Consider the following 22,827-nt stretch of genomic DNA (forward strand, 5'->3'; position numbering starts at 1 on the left):
ATTGTAACCCCCCCAAAATTTCTTGTTAACCAATCAGCTTGTGCAAAACTGAATGTGCAAACTTTTTAGTTCCCCAACGAGAATTTAACCTGAATAATCTTGTTTATTGCAACCATAATTGTGTCCACAGGATGACCCAGACACTGTTATTCCTCCATAAACAGTTTCACATCCTGACGGCCAAAAACACACAAAGTATGAGCTAATCAACAGAATGCAGTTGGGTAAGTAGACCGAGCTGCTAATGGGATTAAGGACGACTTATAGGCTCAACACACAGTTTTACTCATTCATGAGGCTGTTTCAGTGTGCAGAAATGCACAATTTGAATTTTTTTAAATTTAAATCTGCAAAATCTGGTTTTATCCTCATGTTCTGAATGCAAACTATTTAAATAGTGGGAAATGAGTTTTCTTTGGTAGTAAATGCTAGATTTTTTCAAACAAATAAACTTAAAGAAATCATGATTGAAAATTTTTAACACTCATATCGAATATTTATTGTGTGAAAATCCAGTTTGCTTGAGTTTCACACAATAAATTTTATTTCAATTTGCTTGAGAAAACTGGAGTAAAGTAATCAACTCAGGGGTTTTTTTCTGGTGATGATTTGCTGGTCAGGAAACTCATGATTTAATAACGAAGTAACAGACAAGAGATTAGAAAATCCCCCTTTTTTATTTAGTTGAATTTCATCACAGTCATTATGTACAAGGATGAAACATTTTCCATCATGTTCAGGTCAAGAACGTCTTTTTGCTTTTCGTAAAAATCGGTCACATCTGGTAGATTGTTTAACCAGCCAACTAAAAATAACAAATAAAAAAATAATTTTTCTGGAAGCACATCAGCTTCATGAATATTTTATTTTTTTAGCAAACAGAGTGGAGATTGACTCACTGAACCCTGATTCAAAGTAAACACACTGACTTCAGTCTAACTTCGCCACCGTTTGTCGTAGCATAAATAAAAACATACGTGCATTTAAAGTTAAATCACTTCATAAACCTTCAATCAGTACCACTATATCATTTTGATTTATCGTTTCTGTTGTGTTTGCCTCCTGGCATGTAGAGTTAAATTTAGATTCAGTGGGTCAATGATTATTAATATTAAATCATTTTTTTAGTTCTGGCTATTAATAAAAACAAATCCAAGATGTCTTCCTGTTTGCAGACAGAGAAACATGATGCAGATATTTTTATCTGACCTGATTTAATGAGATGTTTGCAGCTCTGCTTTAGTTTAACGCACCTGACAGGGAAACATGAAGCCTGAGCTGCTGGGAGAAAACATGAGCTAACAGGATCTGAGGAGAGAAAACAGCAAATACTAAAACTTCACCAAAAAACGTTAAAGTGTTTGATCCAAATGAACTACTTAAAACTAGCTTCTGCATCATTTATGTTAGTGATTCATCTTCGTTTTCCTTCTCCTATGCATAAAAACTATTAAATATGAATGTGAGGGTGAAACTAATATTATAGTACTCTCCAGATAACTATTGAAAATACAATATAGCATGAAAGAAAATACAGTGACATGGAAAATGTGAGGAAAACTGTCACACAACCAGAAACGGCAATTTTCTCTTATTAAACGTGATAACTGGAAATTTAATAAATACATTTTATGCTTGAAAAATAATAGGTTTTCTTTCCCCAACACGGAGGGAGTACGATGGAGTATTTGGGCCTCACTAAGGAAAAAAAATAATTTTGAGAGTAAAATCATAATATTACAAGGATAAACTCATATTACCAGAATAAAGTCTTAATAAAATGACAATAAAGTCATAGCAGATTAAAGTTGGAATAGAACCAGAATAAAATTTAAATATTAATAAAGTCAGATTATCAGAATGAAGCTATGCTAAACAAGAATAAAGTTGGAACGTATCATAAGGTTGTAATAAAACGAGAATAGTGTCATAATATTAGCAGAAAAAAGTCATATTACTAGAATAAATTTATATATAAAAAAACGAGAATAAAGTCATAATATTACTAGAATAAGTTTGAATACCAGGAGAATGAAGTAGTAATTTTGTGACAATTAAATAATAAAAAAATAATAAAATGAGGTATCTGGTTATACTTTTATGAACAATAAAATACTTAATCTTTTAATTTAACGCAACACCATCAAATCATTGTCAGTAAGACTTTGAAACGATTAACGAAGCGACTGTTTCAAACATCAGATCCGTCTAAACTTTTTCTCAGTGGAAAGACTAATCCTGTAATCTTATGACTTCCTTCTGCTAATTTTATGATTTTATTCTCGTAATTAAAAAAACATTTTAGTCTGGCTCTAATTCTCCATCGTAGATTTGAATCCGGTCAGAACCCAGAAGAACGAGGTTTCTGCCAGCACTTAAATGCATCACAGCTTGCAGATAAGTGGGAACACATGAATCCTAAACAAGCAGAATTATGCTTCAATTTAAAGTCATCAGTGCGATAATTCGTCTCAATTATCAACTGTTAATCTGGGATTTTAATGAGATAATTTTTTATCCGTAAAGACGTGATTAGCTTATCGTTTCCACACCAGTCATGTATACAAACAGGCTTTTAAAGCTTTGAATAAACATTTTTTTCTTCTAGATTTGATATTTTCCTTTGTTCTCCACTTTGATCGTAATGTAACTCAGTTGAATCGATGTTTTGATCTGACTGTAAAGAGGGATTTTGTCCATAGGTTTTACTTTATAACTTTACTCAACATTTTGTTTGAATTATTAATAACGTAATCATAATGTCTGCATGTTAACTTACAAACTATAAGATTAACTTACCGGTAGAAGAATATTACAAACTTGTTCTGCTTCTCAAACAAAGGTCCAGTTTTTACATGCTGGAGTGATTCTTCAACAGGAATGGAGCAAAGAAATTAAAAACTAGTAAATGAAATATTAAATATTATTCTCTAAAGAAATGGTCTTCAAGTTGTATTAAAGCATCTTTGAGGGAAATGACTCAACATTTAAAAGATGGAACCAGATACTTGTTGAACAAAATGACAATTTGAAGGAAGCAAGTCAGTTTTGTTTTTAAAAAATGAGTAGAGACCAAAACATACAGTTAGGAATCTAAAGGGTTTTCATTTGGTTGCTTTAAAAAACCAAATGAGAAATGAGAAACCTATGAGAATAATAAAAAATGGATAATTTCCTCTAAATAATAATAATAATAAAAGTTTGACTATGTCTGGAATCAGAAAGCACCAGATAACTCAAGAGAATTTAGTGTTTTGTGAAAACTTGATAATCAGGTCATATCCTGGTATTTCATGACACAAAAGCAGCAGAAAATGTTCAAAACTTCATTCAGTCTAATGATCTAAACTAAAGCTGTGCACGATTGTGTCGGTATATGAAACATTTCCAAGATCTGAATTTATTTTCTGTTTAAACTCCCAAACTAAAGCAAGGTTTGCTGCCTGAGCTAACACAAAAGGAGATAAAGCCTTTTTCTCTCCTCATAAATTCTCAGACTGGATTATTTTCTGCAGGAACGTACTGCAAACGTTCATACTTAATCCCATTTATCCCCACTACAATTATTCTTCAAGGCACACCACTGTCAGTGTCAAGTCAGCAGGTAAAGGTTTAGATTTCCATCCTGAAGGAAAAATAATGCAGAACTTAACGGATAAGTCAGACACTTTGAATTTAGTTCAGGTCAAGTCAGCAGCTCCATTTCCATCACAAATGTGTGCAAAACTTTGTTGATATTCCACTAATGTTGATATACAAAAAAACTATTTTGTAATTGCTGTGTTTCCTTTAAATCAGAATGAATTAAAATCATGCATGAATACGTTTATGAGATAAGTCACTAAAAAAAAAAAATGCAGCGCTGTCATCCTCCTACCACGTCCTGTCATAGTCTTCTTCAACGTTTCTGCCAGTAGTAACATCCGGTTGTTGGTTATGTCACTCATGATACAAAAAAAGTGTTTCCACTGCAGATTTGTGAAATACACTAATTTTGTCACAGCTGAAAAACCTCTAACCTCCTTGCATAAAACTAGTTTGATCTACTGGTTAGTAGGTCGTAGCTGTTAACCATAAAATTGAACAAACTGGAATTACAAACATAAATTTACTTAATGGAAACGTTCACATTTTTCAATACATTTTTGCATCTTCAGCTGTATCAAAATGTGATCAACAACCGGATGTTACTACAGTATTGGTGGAAAAGATGAAGAAGTCAACAGGGAGTGGTATTTTTATAACTTTAAATTGCTCAACTTTATGATCAATGGCAACGCAGCTGTTGAGCTCTATTATCCTGCTACTTTAGAGCAACATATAAAAGTTTCAGGATTGCAGATCGAGGATCAGACTATGATATTAGTTGCATTTACAAAGAATTAAGCAAATTTAAATTCCAAAAATAAATTTGTCTAATAGAAACAAAACAATAAAAAAACAAATTGTGTTTTAGGTAAAAATGTCTTGAGGTAGGATGAAGTGGTTTTTTCGGCTATATAAAAATGTATTAATTTCACAGAACTGCAACGGAAAATTATTTTTTTTTGCATCACAAGTCAAGTGATCAATGGCCAGATGTTACTACTGGTAGAAACTATGAAGAAGAAAACAACAGGAAGTGGCGTGAGGATGATGGTTTTTTAATCACTTATTTTGTGAACAAACTTATCCACGCACATTTTTAATTTCATTTCTTTGCAACTGTGAAAGTGTGTTTTTTTCAACATTAGCTGAATACCAACAAGGATTTGCACGCATTTGTAATTTGAAAAGCAGCTTCTCTCTGCTCTCATTCACAATTAGGAGATAAAATAAGAAAATCTACAAAAAGAAGCCAAGACAAAACATCAGATTAGACTCTAATCTTAGTGAATATGGACACAAATAAGAGGTGGAGCATGAACCCGGCCGGCAGAGTAAACGGTGGACCGTGAACCACATAATGTAAAACAGCATGACGCTAACTTCAAGGCATTGATTGTAACGTTTCTTCCTGCAGTCCATCAGAGCTCCACGGTTTGGTGTCGGTCGCTGCTCGTCTCGCTGTGGGTGGGGGTTGTTGTTGGGTTTTTTAAGCACACAGTGACATCTGGGCTGGTGTGAGTGTGTATTTGTGCACATGATGCGTTTCACCAGAGTATGCAGGGAAAAACTGAAGAGTTGTTTGGGTTTTCCATGCAGGACAGCGGAAAGGGCGAAAACGATGAGTGCATGCTGATCCCCTCTCCATCTCAGCTCAGACGTTTGGCATCAAACCAAGAGACTGCAGCGAGTTTTAGGTGCAACAATAATCGGTGGGAATTGTTTACAAGAACAAGGGAGGAAGGAAATTAGTCCACATGTTAATGCTTTGTTTCTGCTGAGCAGCTAGATTTCTACGATGTTTGGCATTAAATTTATCACCAATTTTCTATCCCAAAGTTAGTAAAACCAAGTTAATGTGGGGGATATGTAAAAAAAAACCAAAAACAATAAAAAAGTTCTCCATCTGATGATCAGTGGTGTCTAAAATAAAAAGGAGGTGAAAAGTAATAAAATAAATAATTTGTCCACATCTCCTTTTTATGCCATCCTTAGTGGTTAGAAATGGAATGACCAGAGGAGACTGGGGTGGAGTTTTGGCGTAACACACTTATTCAGTCAGAACCAGCGTCAGATATTTCAGGAACTAGAAGAGAGGGTGGGGACGTTGGGAACGTTCGGAGGTCTCCATGTAGGCCCATGGAGGCAGTCTGTAGTGTTAGCTGGGTTAGCATGGGGGCAGGGGGGTGTTGGAGTTTGGGGGGCGTCAGGTGGGGCAGGAGATCTGGGCTGGCTGGTGACTCTGGGCTGGCTTTCCTCTGGGTTGTTCACAGCAGTGAGATGGAGCTGGATCGGAGTAGAGCCGTGAAACGCTGAGGGAAAATTAAAAACAGAGGCAGAGATCAGATCAAACGGCTCCGAAAAATTCAAACTTCAACAACTATTACTGCAGTTTATGCAACAGGCTAACACAAAGTGGAATGTGATTGTGAAGTAGAAGAAGAATGATGAATAGCTTTCACTGTTGTTTCTAAAATTAAAAATCTGAAACTCATAATCAAATAAAAAAATTATGCATTCCACAGATTTTTTTTTAACAACTTAAGTTTTTTCTATACATTAAAAGATACAAAAAAATAATTCAATTCCTTTTGAAGAAAATAAGAAAATAAAAACTGATTGTGTCGGTGCATAAAAGTTTGCCACCTGGGCAAACACAAAAGGAGATGAGGCCTTTTTTTCCCTCTTAAATTCTACTGTCAGCATTATTTTCTGCAGGAACGAACTGCAAACGTTCACACCTTATTTCACTTTGTCTCTGCAACAATTATTCAATTAGTAAGCCAAAATAAAAAACATATTTATTTGATTTACTTCACAAGCTAGTCTGTATTGGTCTTTTTTTAAAATTAAATCTCAAAGTACCTTAAAGTTTGTGGTTGTTCAGTTCAGACATGCTTGTCGCAAATCAATCAATTAACTGCATGATCAAATTGATCATTTCCATTCTGATGATTATTCTGATGAAATTTGGTCTACAGACACATAATTTTATTTTTGGGTTTGGTTCCAAGTGGTTTTTATTTTGGTTTTATTTATTGTTTTTGGTTGTTTTATTTTGGAAATTTAGAATGTTTTCCACTTCCAGTGCTGAGTTTGTCTTTGAGTCGTAAACTTGCATTATTATGTCATTATCAATTTAGTACTTGAGAATAGGACAGGATTACTGCTGAGGCTTTTATTCTGAAAAACAAAACCATCATCTTACCTTCCTGCGTCAGCTAGTTGACACTTAATCACATGATCACTTTCCTGTAAAAAACAATAATACAAGATGTAAAATTACTTGCAAATCTGCCTGGATTTAAAAGGTAAAAAAAAAAATAGAACCCAGCAGGAGCTCAGGTTTTATAAACAAACAAAATGGATAAAAGTGTTACAGAGTGCTGAGCAATGCAAGCGTTTAATTTTTCATTTCAGTGAGTATTTGGTTCAGATCAGTGGACAACATCTGGATCTCTCATGCATGGTAACGCAGACACACACAGGTAACGTGTTGATGAACGGGGCATGCATGTAGAAATCAACATGAGGATGATTGTTGGGGTTAAATGGAAAACTGGAGGATTTTGTTAGTCAAGTAGTTGAAGCCACAAAATACAGCTGACGTGTAAAATAAAAATAAATAAAAATTAAAAAAAAACGACGGGGAGAGGACAGGACACAGATCATTGGAGGCGGCTCTTACGAGTCATTTAGACTCTTGTAAGCTGTCTCTGGGGTTTTCTTCCCCCGCTGTGTTGGCTGATGGAGGCGACTGGGGCTCAGGTGGAGGCATGGGCAAGGGCAGGGGGATGGGCTTACTTTGCTCCTCTGGGGTTTCTGGACCCAGATCGGATGCTGGCTGGATTATGATTACAGTGGTACCTGTTGGATTGAAGCAGGGAAATCCTGGGGTGTGAGTCCATTTTAAATCCTCTGCTGATGCAAACCAGTGAAGCCGCTTAATGTAGTTTAATACAAACACTAGAATGTAGTAACCGACTGCTAAGAAGGGTGCTGTGTTTTACTTCTGAGGATGTTGAGAATTCAATATTTTTAAATCATAACAGTGACCTAAAAAAAAGTATTTGTCATATTTTATTCTGTATGACAAGAAAATGACATCAAAAACCTTGAACTGCTTCTGCAGCTTGAGCTTAAATAAATCTTTATCAACAAATTAATTTCCTTGTTGATTTTGCGTCAATTTGACATAAAATGACCTTAATCTACAAAGACAGCTGCAACCCAAACACTGGTTGTTAGGCCTGTCACAATAAACTAATAAAATAAAATGAGCTCAATTTTTTTTCCATTTGCATAATTTATAATTTTTCTCTTTTTCTCCCAAAAAGCGGATGACAAAAATCTTCAGCCTGATGCTTTGGTCTCAACTAGCTGTATTTCTGAAGGGGAACTTAGTTAACAAATACTTCATAATTAATTTAGTTGTTTCTGTTTTGTTCATTTATTTCAAATATTTAAAATGTCTTCCAGTTCCAGTGGTAAATCTTCATTAGGATGTAAAGTTTATTGATCTTTGAGAGAGTGAACTTGCATTATTATAACTTGAAAATGGTCTCAAAACAACAACAACAGTTTATTGCAATTACTTCCGGAACAATATATGGTCCAGCAAAATTTGTTATTGTGACAGACCTGGTTGTCCCATATTAATACAAACAAAACTCTTACTCATCAAAATAAATCTGCATAAACCAGAGTGACCCAGAAGCACTTGCCTCCGTCCTGATCCGCTCGGATTTGGGCCTCCAGGTCTTCAGGATCAACATATTGGTAGCTTTCCTCGTCGTCGGGGGGTTTGCACTTCCCACAGCAGAAACAGCAACAGCAGCAGCAGCAGCAGCAGGTGAAAAGTGTGCAGCACAGCACCAGACTCTGCAGGGATTTACGTGCAAACAGGTTTTTCTTAGTCGTATGACGGTCGACAGAATTTAATCTTCATCTCTAAACAGTTGAATCATCAGATTACATGTAATTCTGAACAGTTCTGCAGTGCAGACGGAACATTTAGGTACTCTGAATTTGTTTGCCATCTAAGAAAATAATCCAAAAAAGACTGGAGATTTATTAATTTGCCTCTGATACAAGATGAAATATGTTTTATGTCATAATATTTACTGCATAAAACCTAAAAAAACCCACAGCAACATAATCAGGAGCTTAATCACCTCAGACAACATCAACAAAAGCCCAGCGTCATATCTATTTACATTGTGTGGTATTACACTGCAGAAGTTGCTGATCCATGTCGGCTTTAATCTACATTCCTGGCAGGAGGACAAATGTCTATGATTGCATCATGAGGATGAACCAGAGGTCAGCATTAGGCTTTACCCAGCTGTGTTTACAGATTCATTAAATATGTGTTCATTTGGCTAATTATTTATCCTCTCGCTAAAAAAAGTTACTGCTTAGTTGCCGTAAAAACAATATAACATTTTGTTAAATGTGAGAAAGGCCACCGGCGTTACTAACCTTAAACCACCATTTGGACATGAGGAAGTAGTATTTAACACTTTCCTCTCCAAACTGTTCGGATACGTAAAGGCCCATGGAGCCATACTCGTCGTAAATCCTTCTTTTGTTCTCATCGTTTAAAATAGAATTGGCGTTGTTAATCTCCTTAAACTTCTCCGCTGCGTCTGGGTTGTCTGGGTTCTTGTCCGGGTGGTACTTCAGCGCTAGTTTTCTGAAAAGAGTTCAGAGGGGATCAGAGGCAAACGATCAGTTTTGGACTTTAAGAATGATTGTTTTATGAAAATAACTTCCAGGGTCACAAAAGTCAACATGAAGTTCACGGAAATTAGTACAGGGTGAGTATTTCAAAAAAGACAGCTGAGACTCCGTACAAACAGGTTAGTGACTCAGATTAGCGCACATCCAGTCAGCTCACCTGTATGCTTTCTTAATTTCCTCAGCTGACGCGCCTTTCTCCAGGCCTAACACTTTATACACGGTCTCCCCGGAGGTGGACATCTTCCTCTGAGGACGGGCAGAAGTCTGTTCAGCCATGGCTCACCTCTACAAGTAAAAAACAAACAATAAATGATTGGGTTTCATGTTACAAAAACACAAAAAATGCCAAACAAAAGTCATAGTTATGGCACTATATTTGTGCTACCAACCTGAGCGTGCAGTGAGACAGATGTGAGCACATATACCTATGTGAGCTAACAATAATTTGCTTTGTGTCAAGCTTAAATCTCACACAATATAAACTCTCGCGCTCAATTCTTGATGAAAGACTAAATTAGTTTTTACAATAATAGTATTGTAGTTTTATTGATAGAATTTATTGATCAAATTTTAAAAGGTGATAATAAATTTAAATTTACTGTCACCTTGTTTTCTATAACCTTGAATAATTTACTTATAGTTCATTGTAAGGACATATAGCTTTGCTTTGTTTAAGGGTTTATAAATTGTAAAATACCGGCATCAACTGTTCCAAACAGAGTTCATAACCACAAGCAGAGGAGGTAGTGGCTTAATGTAACATTTTCTCAGATGCAAGAGAGATCTGAGCATTTTAACAATATTTACTCACTTATATTGACTAAATAGGACGAGGAAAAAAGTGACACATAATGGGTAAAAACATGGATACAAAATGAAAGAAGGATTGTTCAGCATTACCCCAACAATCAAAAATTAATTATTTGTATTTGTTAAATGAAATAAATTACTGGAGATTTAAGTGGATTAATTACTGGTTTGCAAATGTTACTTTATCCGTCCAACAGTTTTCCATACTACGTTTAACTGGAAAAGATAACATAACTGAAAGCATGTAAGCATTTCAACATAGGAAACGTCATTAACAAAAGACTTTTTACTGAACTACACAAACGGATTCCTGGTGAACCATGGCAACTGTACAAAACGACCACATCTATTACTCAGCCATACAAATAATGCCACAGCGGTCATTGACTAAAGAAGATTACATTTTGCTGAGCTAACAGATTATCCATCCAAGTCTACGTCAGAGAGGGCCAGCGTCCCGGTCAGAGTCTGACTGGACCGCTTTAGACGGACCAAACACAACAAAACCGCTCATCCACACACAGACGCACCAGGGAATAAAAAAATACAAAACAACTTCTTCTGCCAAAGGCAAATCAAAACAAGTTTAATCAATGTACTGATTGGACAAATGGTACAAAATTACTTATGGGATCTTTACAGAAAACCCTGATTTGGAAAAAAATAAAATAAAATCTAAAATCAATCAGATTTATCTCAGCCAACAATAATATCCTCCTGACTACCAGTAGTTTTATTTAGCCTGACATTGATCATAGCTTTTATTTGTATCATAGCTTAAATTTACTGGTACAACATGAAATTAAAACTTGTCAGTCTCTTAACTATCAGATGCAAAGTTTTTAAAAATAGAAACGGCAACACAAATTAATGTTTGCACAACTTCTGACTGTTCAATACGCAGCAGCTGAAATGCATGGCCCCTATGTTCAGTTTTAATGAGTGCAGCAAAGAAAAATTTAGTTTTTTGCAAATGAACATATTTGAATTCACTGCAAAAACTGCAGTTATTTAAAGCTGATTGATTTCAGTTTATCAGAATAAGGCATTTCATTTTTCTGCAACAATTATCTTCATTACAGTACATTAATTTTGGACACATAAACCTTTCTTAATTTTACTGGAATTAAACTACCAGATTTAGAATCTCTTTCATGGAGAAATCGATCCCACTGATCCTGAATCAGGCTTTAAAGCCGAGCAGTATTTCTGGTCGGGGGAGCTAATGGTTGCCCTATTTATCAGTTTTTCTCCAATGAGATCAGTTACACATTTACTGGGAAAATCCTCTGAATGATTCCATCTTCAGCGCAGCAGAGAGCAGCTTTGCTGCTATTGTCTCTCATCTAATTAGTTAAGAGCCTCATGCTGCTTCCATCCCTTTCACAACTGCACCAGATGGTACTTTCACTCAGTAGTTTCACATTCTGACTTTTAAAATGGGTCACTGGCAAAGATTAAAGTCACTTCCAGGTTTTACAAACACAGAAAACCTCAAAGCATCAACATTTAATATCCATTTCATGTCAAACTGTTACACATTCATAAACTGAAAAAGAAAACAGCTGATAATGACACATTTACTACATTAGAAGTGATTTTGTTTTAAAGGTGAAATGATTAATCGTGATTAATCAATTACTCAAATAATCTTCAACTAATTTAGTAATTGATTAGTTATTAATCAATTACTGGAGTATTCAGAACTCTAAAAATGGCCATTTGCTGAAAGAACAGCACATTTGAAGCAGTAAATATGCTAAAGCTGTACAAAAAAAGATACGGTACAAATATTTTGCATTTAAGATGAAAAAACCCCCAAACATTTGTTTATAAATCTAACTTCTGAGGTGGCAAAGTTTTAGCTCCACTTGGATGAAATTCTGAAAAACCAATCTTTTATTGCTATCCAATAATTAATGCAAAGCATAAATTAGTAGACTGATGCATCGTTAGCTACAAATGATTAAGCGTAGAGATTCCACCTGTTACTGCTTTATAGGCAATGAATGTTCATTTTCTTATTCAAAAAATTATTATTATTATTATTTTTTGCATTTTTAATGTATTTCTAATATTCTGTAAAAAGGCTTAGGTGGTAAATTTAAAGATTTGCAGAAAGCACCAGTTTTAAAAATCTGATTAATTGATTAATTATCAGAATAATCAATTAATAAAATAATTATTTGTTGCAGCCTTATTGGATATATATTCAGTCTGCAATAATTTTGGTTTAGAAGAATAGAATATATGAAAGCATAATATCTGTCAGCCTGGACAGATGGAGAAATACTGCCAGTTACATAAGAAATGCAGCCTTTAACAGGAACATGCATTGTTTACAGTGAGTTTCTACTCACTGGAGCTGAAAGACTTTAATCAAGTCATCATCACACATTTTAGTTTTTGAAAACAAATATCTGAAAACAGACAGCAGTGTGATCTCAACCTGCAGTCTAACAACTACGATAAAAGAGAAGAAGCCAAGTCAGGTTCTGGACTGAAATAAATCTTGCATAAAGATCACACGGACATGTTTAGTCCAAAAATGTTAGAAACGCCACAGGTCCAGATGGCGTTCCTGCTGGAGCCAAGATGGCTGCTGTAAATACAGCACTAACTGGTTTAGGCTGGCAGAACTGGAGACATAAAGTTGAGCTTTTCTTTGGAACATAAACATTTCTGATTACTGATCCAGCCGCCACTACAGCTATCGATCGGGTATCAGTGAGCCAGGCCTATTAGGTTAATGGAGCAACTGCAGTCTTTGTGATTCAAGCTCTGCAAACAGGCCTGTGGTGTTTCATTATGAAACAAAATATATATATATATCTACAAGTTTAATATTTTTTAGTATAGAGTAAATATTCCTTGTCATTTTGATGATTCTGGATCACAGTTAAGCCTGTTGCAATAAGCAGTTAATGAGCTTGATCGTTTTCATTTTGAGGATTTATATTTATTAAGGACAATTTCACTCAGAAACACCATGATCTAATCTTTTTATGTTTTTGGTTGTGTGTGGCTTTTATTTTTGATTTATTTATCATTTTGGCTGTTGGTTGTATTTTGTATATTTAAAATATCTTCCAGTTCCAACGTTAAATGCTCTTTACAAAAAAAAAAAAGGTTTTGTGGTATTTGAGAGGATGAACGTTCACTATTATGCAATTTTCAATATATTATTTAAAAATTATCTCAAAACAATATGATATATTGCAATAATTTCTGGAACAATTTATCGTCCAGCAAAATTGATCATGACAATCCTACTCACAGTTTACATTTTCAGCTTCTCAGAAAATTTGAATAGGATCAATAAACAGGAGAGTTCAGGCATCTTTAAAATCTATAATCATTAAAATAAAAATAAAAAAAGCTTCAAATATTTCACTTTGTGTGTAATGAATCTGAGTCACTTTCTGACGTTTTCAGAATATTCTAATGTTTTGAGATGCACATGTAGCTTAAAACAACCTGATCATTTCTATTTCAATCTGTCTATAGTTTTCTATATGATGCTGTATTATAATTTTGTAAGAAATGTAAAAAAAGAATGAAAAAAGAATCTGCACATGATATTTAGTTGACCTGAGAAACCCTGAGTAAAACAATTGAATCACTGTAATCGACAGAGAACAGTTTAAAAAACAAAAGCTATTAGTAGCATAAGAACCTTAAAGCATTTGAAACTCAAAGCGTCTTGTCAAAGACACCAACCGAGGAAAAATCATGTGAAGACTGCAGGCAACGGTTCTTATTAAGATCCAAGTCTGTGAAAACATAATTTCAGGGCAGCTTAGTCCAAAAATAATAATCGGTTAAAAATATCTCTGGAAGAAGAACAGCAAGTGAGCCGTGACATCAACAACAATAAACTGGACAACCGATGTAGCCAAAATTAAACCAAAATTAACAACTTTTTATTTCAAATGTTCAGCAAAATGCTGCTTTTATGAAAGAAATCTGAAGAAATAAAATACTCAATGAGGAGTCACCAAGTAATAAATCACTAGTAATGCTGAATAAACAAATATAATGAAGTGTAAACTGCTAACAGGGTGAAAAAACATAAATTGTAAAAAAAACCTGGGTGTTTTATCAGCACTTGGATCAATAACCAAACATCTAGAAAGAATAAAACAAAATGGGAGTGAGAGGTAGGATGACAAATATCTAATCGGATAAGTGAACATTAGAGGAAGATTGGCTGAATTTGGGGTTGAAGTCAGGTGAATTCGATGGGTCAAATAAATCAATATAGAAATGACCAGATTATCTTGTATAAGCCATATGGTCCATTAAATGTAGCCCTACTACTTATTACAGCACAATGGTTACACACATGTTGGAATATAGCAACTCTTCAAACATTTTCATCATCCAAACTTTAAAAACAAAACAATTTACGTCCAATATTAATATCTGTATTGATCCCGATATTGAAAAAATTCTAGATCGGGCATCGTGACAATGTGTCTAATTCATGAGGGCAGATCTATTCAGTCTAATTCTATGCTTACTTATTTATTTTACAATACATTTATATTTCAATATTTATATTAAATGTGAATTGGTGCATCCCTGGTAAGTAAATAAAAGAATAAATGGCAGGAAAGGAAACACCTTTACCTTAATTTAAGGATATTTGTGCTGAATCATAAAAACTAGGTAAAAGTTAGCCGTACTGATTGTGACCTAATTTCTGCAGGATCAAACGTTCCCACCAGCTCCACCAGTCGCTCTAAATGCAACCCAAAGCAAACAAAGAAAATCAATCAGCCCTCAGCAGCTTCCATGCACTGAAATGCATAACTTTATACAGCAACAAATATCTTTATACTTTCCTTCTAAGCAGTTAGACCTTTTAAATTTGGCTTTGCAAAAGTTTTTTCAGTCCAAGATAATTCAACATTGTTCATAATGCATTTTTTTTAGCGCATGTCTGGTTCCTCAAACCAGCATTTCTTATAAGTCATCTTGCAGCGTCTGCTGCATTCATGCTAACAAAACGTCACGTAAAGGAAACAGGATATGGGCTAAAAAATGGTTAGCAGACAATCAGCAGCATAAATATTTACTCAATGTTTGTGGTGAAAAAAAAAATAGAAATGAAATTGCAGCTACTGTAAGACAGCACTTAGGAAATTCCCACTGTGCTTCACTGCAAAACAGCATTTTCATTTTTTTGGATCTTTATGTGCATCTAGAGAACAAAAAAGGTTTTTCTCTGAAATATATCTGCCTCACGTTACTACTTGTGTACCTTCTATGATACTGAAAACCTCTGCAGGTACATCACGATAGCAATCAAACTTTTTGTGGCATATTTTGTGAAGTAATTCAAAGTACTGCAAGTGTGCTTTGCTTCACTAATACTTTACTACGAATTGTCTGTAATTTTGAAAAGAACTAAAACAGTCTCTAAGCAGGAAGAATCTCCTGAAGCCGATTGTGAAGAATCTGAAAATGTTTTTGACAGAGAGGGAAATATTTTCAACAATATTCTACGCTGCTAAGTAGATTTCCTATCATTTTTGTTTTCAATAGTAACATTTAATAGCTTGAAGTGTTTTAGGATTATATTTTTCACATGTAAACGATTTGTTTTGCCTGCCTTGATGGTATCCAGAGTTTCTCTGCATGCAAAGCTATCTGGTTTCAGGTCCAAAGTCCTACTGTTCTTTAGAATTTCTTGCTGCAACAAAGATGTTTTAAAAAATTTCTTATGCATCAACGCCTGCAGAAAACTGTTAATACCCAAAATATCAAAAACATACAGGAGACTATGGAGGATTTTCCCTGCCAAGTACTGACTTGTACTATTCTCCTGCTGTGTGTGTAAACACCTCTCCCAAAGCAAACATTTGTTGTTTTTTTGGTTTGTTTTATATATTTGCATTTCCATAAAACTTTGGGTGGAGTCTCACACAGGCCTTAAAGAGTCAAAGAAAAGTAAAATAACCTGTTACAAAATGCAACCCAAAGCAACTACAGAGAACTATTAGGGCCACCAAAAAAATTAAATAAAATAAAAATCTTACTTTAATGCAGGACAGCTTCAATGCGAGTCATGCAGGAGAAGAAATAACTTTCTGGAAAAACGTGTTGGACTTTTAGTACCGATCTGAATTCTGAGCTTGGAGCTAAAATTCTGTTACTATGGAGTTTCCATGACAACAATAAACCAGACACAAGCTTAGAACTAGCTCTCGCCTTGTTACGGTATTAAGTACATTACAAGTATTACAATTTTTAAGCATGCTAGGCTTTCTTTTTGTTCTTACTGAAAAATACTTTATTAATTCCAAAGGGAAATTAAATGTTGCTGTAACTCATTAATTAAGAGTCTTCAAAGAGTTATTGAAGATGATGATGGCTGTTGGCAGGAAAGATCTCCTGTAGCGGTCTGTACTGCACTGAATCTGAACAAGCCTCTGACTGAAGATGCTCTGCTTTCCCAAGGCAAGTTTGAAGGTTCACCTATGCTTTGCAGTGCGCTTGCCTTCCAAGATGGCGATTTAGTGGTGCGGATCTGCATGCATAGTAGAATGCACTTCTAGTTCAGACTTGGGGAAACTGCATTTTGAGAGAAAAGATGGAATTCTTAGTGGAAAAAGAAATTCTGAGTGTAAAGTCAAAATTTTTTAAGAGGGGGAAAAAAGTCAGAATTCTTAAAATCTGAATTTTTTGTGAAGTTTAGTCAGAATTCTAAAGGAAAAGGAAAATTCAGAACAAAGAATTCTGAGAATAAAGTTGGAATTCTGAGTAATTTATTTTGTACAAACAACTAACATCAATGTTACTAACTGTAGAAATGGCTGAATATTAACGTAAAAAATGAAAAACATGATCACTGCGTACAAATCTTAACCACTGCAACAGCTGCAGAAAAAAGGTTTCTATGTCAAAAATGTTATACAAAGACTTATGCTGGAGTAATAATCCTCAACATCATTAGACACAGCTAAAATGAAGATTATCAGTGTTTAAATTCTTTAAAGGCTCATGAACTGGATTGTCACACATTCCAGACTGGGGCTGATTTGTTAGGCTTCACTCAGCGATCATGTGGTATAAATAATATTAAGATCTGGGCGCTGTTTTAGAATAATGAAGGAAGATTCCCGTCTGTTTGTCCTTGTGGAGCTCTAATCCTTTCCTAATCCCCCCTGCAAAGGGATAACTCCTTCTGTTTTACACCTCGCCATTCATAAATGTACCATTTTGAACAGCGTAACCTCAGCAGCCGTTTCTACTTATTTTGCACATTTTAATCGGGTTTCTAATCCATCTGAAGCGGCTTCATGCACTGACTCGAGCTGTTAACAGATGTAACTTTAACACGCCAATGCCCACGTATTTCTTCGATTTTAATGTGTTTATTTAAAAAAAACAGACAATTCAGTTAAAAAAAAAGAATACATTTAAAAATCTTTTAAATCCATTCAGGCTTCGCTAGTTTGAGCCGTTAGCTAACGTTAAGCTAGCTGGTAACGTCCCAGCAGAAATAAAAAAAAAGCCTCACCTTGAGTAAACTGGACACCGTGAATCTCGCTGTAAGGTTAACTGGACCATAGAGGCATCCGGTTTAATGTCTTACACGGCAGTTAACGGGTCACACAGTTCCGTTATCCCGGTGGCAAGATAGTGAGCGATGCACCCGCTACTTGCTGGCTTGCCGGGTCGCTCCTCCTTCCAGGAAATAAAGGATGCGGAGTGATGCGTTCAAGGCCCAAATCCGCTTATCAGGAAAAGAAAGTTGACCGTGTAATAAACTGAGGTGGGCGGAGAACCGAAAAATTTACTCAAGAGTGACTTATTTTTACTCAAGCCGAAGTAAAAAGTTACGGAGCCCTCTAAGGGACATGGGGAATTTTTTTTCTTTTGCGTTACCTCGCAATACTTTTGCGTTCCCTCGCAAAACTTTTGCGTTCCCTCGCAAAACTTTTGCGTTCCCTCGCAATACTGTACTGGTCAGTTATGCAGCATAATTGAACACTGCCAGCCTTTCTTACGGTGGGCGCCGTACTTTCTGCTTTAATATAAGGTTATGTGAGGTTTTTCCATGAATGTTAGTATCTTTTTGTGAAATATCTGAAGTTTTATATCTTTCTTTAGGATAGAAAGGCACCACAAACCTACGATATAAACAGAAACCTTCCGTAAGTAGGAAAGAAATAAAAACACATTATAATTTGGACTATTTCTGAGTTATTATCGCGGGTAATAAATCATCTGACAGTTTTGATTGTGTCTCTGTTGTGTTCTAGTCTGAATGGTTTAAAGAGCTGCTTTCAGTGCCGCTCCATCTTCGCCTTAACAGACATAAACATGCAGTAATAAATCGATTTTCAATCAGTGTTTTGCACCAAACAGTTAATAATAATAAACAAGTTTTCACTGAGGCTCTGTAAGAGCCATATGAATGAAATAAGTAATTATTGATATGACAGGAGCAGCGGCTTTGACACTTAGGTGTGGTGGGTGTGTCGATGTGGGCGTGACGTCACCAGGTATGAATGGGAAGGATACTGGCTTTGTGTGTATTAGGAAGCGGTGAGCGGGGCGGTCAGTCCTTGCAAAGTTTGGAGCCTGATCATCAAAATGGAATAAATCGATAATTGTGACAGAACAAAGAAAAGGTTTGGACTTGATTGATAAACGGACAGATGAGATTCCCCGAGTTAACCCAGAGCGGCCCTTTACCATCATTAGTTTGTCGTGTTTTTAATAATAAAAACTTGTTAACAGTAAAAACTGTTTGGTGCAAAACACTGATTGAAAATCGATTTATTACTGCATGTTTATGTCTGTTAAGGCGAAGATGGAGCGGCACTGAAAGCAGCTCTTTAAACCATTCAGACTACGAACACAACAGAGACACAATCAAAACTGTCAGATGATTTATTACCCGCGATAATAACTCAGAAATAGTCCAAATTATAATGTGTTTTTATTTCTTTCCTACTTACGGAAGGTTTCTGTTTATATCGTAGGTTTGTGGTGCCTTTCTATCCTAAAGAAAGATATAAAACTTCAGATATTTCACAAAAAGATACTAACATTCATGGAAAAACCTCACATAACCTTATATTAAAGCAGAAAGTACGGCGCCCACCGTAAGAAAGGCTGGCAGTGTTCAATTATGCTGCATAACTGACCAGTACAGTTTTGCGAGGGAACGCAAAAGGTTTTGCGAGGGAACGCAAAAGGTTTTGCGAGGGAACGCAAAAGGTTTTGCGAGGTAACGCAAAAGTTTTGCGAGGGAACGCAAAAGTTTTGCGAGGGAACGCAAAAGTATTGCGAGGGAACGCAAAAGTTTTGCGAGGGAACGCAAAAGAAAAAAAATTCCCCGTGTCCCCTAGAGGGCTCCGTAGGTTACAGAGGGTAGAGTAGAGATACATTTTACTAAAGAGTAGCAATGCTTGATGTCACTCAAGTAAAAGTGCAGTGAAAGTACTCAAAAGTACATTTTCCCCAACTGTTATTCAAGAAAATTTAATTGAGTATAAATAGTTACTACCTATCTCTGCTGATATGCATACGCAAATAGCAAAATTTGGTTTTGGGGCCCTCTAGTTCTGCTAATATTGTGGACTGGCTGCAATCAAGTGTTAGATTATTCAAAAACCTGCTAAACTTATTGCATCTCTGTCCGATAGTGCTGTTTACATTATATTCTATATGCACATGTAATATAGGATGCATTTATTGGCCAGAAGATTTATTGGTACCGATTTTCTTAATTTTGGGGAATGGGTGATTGTCCGAAACTTACATGTGAAGCCCATCTTATCCCCTAATCTTATCTTTGTCAGCAAAGGCTTAAAAATCTGTCTCTGTTTTCTTCTGCTCTGCAGTGAGAGGTGTGACTGACGGACCGACCCACCAGGTCAGGTCTGCACGTTTACAGTTAATATTCACTCCATTGCTGCCAACTTAGTGATTTTCTTGTTACATTTAGCGACATTTCAGACAAAACAAAATTCATATCAACCAAAATCTAAATTGGCAGGTCAGGCTTTTTAAAGATTGGTAATCAGCAATCAACCATAAAACTGCAATCGGTGCAGCCCTATTTAAATGGAATACATGCACATATTCATGACATACTTTGATAAAATAAATTTATCTTAAGTGTTATTACAATAGTTAAATATTTAATTTATACCAGGTGAGTCTTTCTCACCTGAGAATATGGATCGGTACTGGGCTGATTCTGAGCCTTCAAACAATTTTAATTAGAGAAGTTTCACATAACTTGATTTAGAAATGTTTGTTTTAGATACATAAATGATCATGCTCAGCAGTAAACTAATAAATATCGCTAACTACAGCTCAGAGCAGCTCACTGATATATAAATGCAGTAGTCATGTAGCCTGATGTAAAAACTGTTTGCTAGACAATGTCAAAAGTTGAGAAGTCTTAATTATTGTTTCCAAACGTTATCAAACACGGAGTTTTGGAGCCAAAAAACCTCAGAAATATACAGGGCCAAATATGAGAATCAACTCATTTAAAATTAATACTCAGTTTCACACAAATACAAACATTGAACTGGACCGTTCAAGGTCTCTATTAAGCCAAGTTTCTATTAGCATCTCCACAAATCTTTCTGATAAACATTACGAAGGAAAACATACTTTTATCTTGTATTTACTCTATTCTCTCTCCCTGAAGGATAAGTCCTTTTTGGCTACATTGTTTTACTTGCTTATCTTCCACCGGAGCTTTGGATATGCACTGCACATTGAAGCTCATATTACCGTGCACTGCGGTACATACTGCGGCCACCAGGGGACGCCCAAGAGCAATTTATTTTTTAATGTTTCTTTTTGTCCATATAAAAAAGATTTCCACGTACATTACCAAACATATATTGTAAAAATAAAAATCACAACCTTATAATGAATTTGTGTGTTTTTCTTAATATAATCACATAGAAATCATAATTTTTTTTTTTTTTAAATCAGTTCCACTTAGGGGGCCCCAAGTGGCCGCTCAGTTTGCTTTGCTTTGGGCCGGCCCTGCTTTTCACAATAAAAGTTTATTTCTGCTGAGTCAGTTGCACAGTAGGAGTTGAATTTTTTCTACAAACAGTTCTGAATGTTGAACTGCATCCCGTTTTTTAATCCAGTTGTTGTCAAAGTGTGGGTCAGAAAAAAGTTTTTAAAAATGCTATGCAATAATAAAATAGATTAATGGTTGTTGACTATTGTTTATAAGCCTTTAGTCTAGTTGTTAATAATATTTGTTTTCTTTCTAAGCTGACACAAAACTTCATTTGCATTTCAGTTATTTTATTTATTGAACTATTTGTTTTTGTCCCAGGAACAATGGCAAGTAGTAAATGCATTTAAATTCAAACCACTGAACAAATATGCAACCTGAAATAGGATCATATGTAAATATATAATTTTTCCCATTTGATAACCTCCTTAATCAGAAACAAGCAAAAATCAAAAATTTGGTAAAACCCAAATTGCAACTATTAACTATACTCCAGCAGATTGTGCACATTTTAAAATTTGAGTATCCAATTTTTAATAACCATACAAGACATTTCCTTTTAATTTGTACATTTGCTCCTACAATAGTCTACTTTTTTGTTTATGTATATTTTTTTCCCTTTGAATCTGCATTCACTTTATTGCATCTCAAATTCTAAACTCTTTTAAAGCATTAACTTTTTTCTTGCAAGTTTACAAAGCAAATTTAATTATGAATTTTACTCCCTCATCTCTACAAGAAATAAAATTGTTATTTGTTAGAAAATACATTTGATTTCATGTAATATGCAGTTTTAGTGCTATCAAATCTTGATCCAGAAGTCTTTATTTCAAACATTGCTACCCATTTATGGTTCAAATTATTCTGACTCCAATTTTTACAATAGCTTTGGAAAAATCTTTTTATTTCAGGTTCAACACTTTTACTGACATACTTTTAGATTTGGACTAAAAACTTTTCAGTATCATATAAAGTACACAAGTAATAACTTTTTAAGAACTTTTTAACTTTTTAAGAAGTTACAGTACAAGAAAGCATTGACAGTAACAGTTAAAACTTCTAAACACAGACAATGGTTAAAGAACACCTGTGTGTTTTCTATTTCCACTGATCAAGTTTTAAGGAATATTCTGGTAGAAAATTTGCATTTTCCACATCAGCTGGTATGATGATTGGTCAGAGCAGAACCGGTATTAGTAGGACTTTAACTGATCCCACGAGCCAACAGAATATGTATTTCATAAGCATAAAGGAACAATCTGTTCTCAAATTCCTTTAAGAGAGTCCCACCAACATCCACCAAATGGCTTCAAATAGGAAAAAAACCAAGACCTAGAAATGTAACATTAAAGCAGCATCTTAGAAACTCTAAAACTAATAATCTAAATTGTGCTCTCATGTCATCTTGCTAATAAAATTTATACAGATTTTCAGGAAAAAACATAAAAATACTACAGTTTAGCACTTCAAACTTTCACCCGTTGTGCTACAAATAACTGAAATATGGATTTATTTGCCAAGTACGGTGGCCAGGAGGGCCATTCTGATATACATGCCGTTCTCAGCTTGACGAAAATATGCAGCCCTGGGGTCTGTATCCACCTCCGGACTGATGGGAAGAAAGGAAAAATTAAGTTACTCCGGAAAGTTTTTGTTTTTTGAATGAGTTTTGCTGC

The 22,827-nt window shown here is 35.1% G+C and overlaps 2 protein-coding genes across 3 annotated transcripts in view; both read right to left on the reverse strand.

Moving 5' to 3' along the window:
* Positions 1 to 658: 658 nt before the first annotated feature.
* On the reverse strand, positions 659 to 17,859 carry dnajc5ga (DnaJ (Hsp40) homolog, subfamily C, member 5 gamma a). 2 transcript variants are annotated; one of them, XM_028040659.1, is made up of 7 exons: positions 17,666 to 17,859; positions 9,485 to 9,612; positions 9,067 to 9,280; positions 8,310 to 8,466; positions 7,274 to 7,452; positions 6,794 to 6,837; positions 659 to 5,897 (listed from the first exon to the last, which is right to left on the reverse strand). In XM_028040659.1, the coding sequence occupies exons 2-5, from the start codon at positions 9,601 to 9,603 to the stop codon at positions 7,277 to 7,279; spliced, it is 666 nt and encodes a 221-aa protein (XP_027896460.1). In that variant the 5' UTR covers positions 9,604 to 9,612; positions 17,666 to 17,859; the 3' UTR covers positions 659 to 5,897; positions 6,794 to 6,837; positions 7,274 to 7,276. The 2 variants fall into 2 exon arrangements, with proteins under 2 accessions (XP_027896460.1, XP_027896461.1); XM_028040660.1 differs by lacking the exon at positions 7,274 to 7,452 and having other exon boundaries at positions 17,666 to 17,858.
* Positions 17,860 to 22,034: 4,175 nt separating this feature from the next.
* The window catches only part of cad (carbamoyl-phosphate synthetase 2, aspartate transcarbamylase, and dihydroorotase), a 30,098-nt gene continuing 29,305 nt past the window's right edge, over positions 22,035 to 22,827 (reverse strand). The window contains exon 44 of the mRNA XM_028040509.1: positions 22,035 to 22,760. Within this exon, the coding sequence (XP_027896310.1) occupies positions 22,661 to 22,760 (100 nt within the window). The 3' untranslated portion in view covers positions 22,035 to 22,660. The remainder of the gene's footprint in view (positions 22,761 to 22,827) is intronic.

The sequence above is a fragment of the Xiphophorus couchianus genome, chromosome 15, assembly GCF_001444195.1.
Source record: "Xiphophorus couchianus chromosome 15, X_couchianus-1.0, whole genome shotgun sequence".
Lineage (NCBI taxonomy): Eukaryota > Metazoa > Chordata > Actinopteri > Cyprinodontiformes > Poeciliidae > Xiphophorus > Xiphophorus couchianus.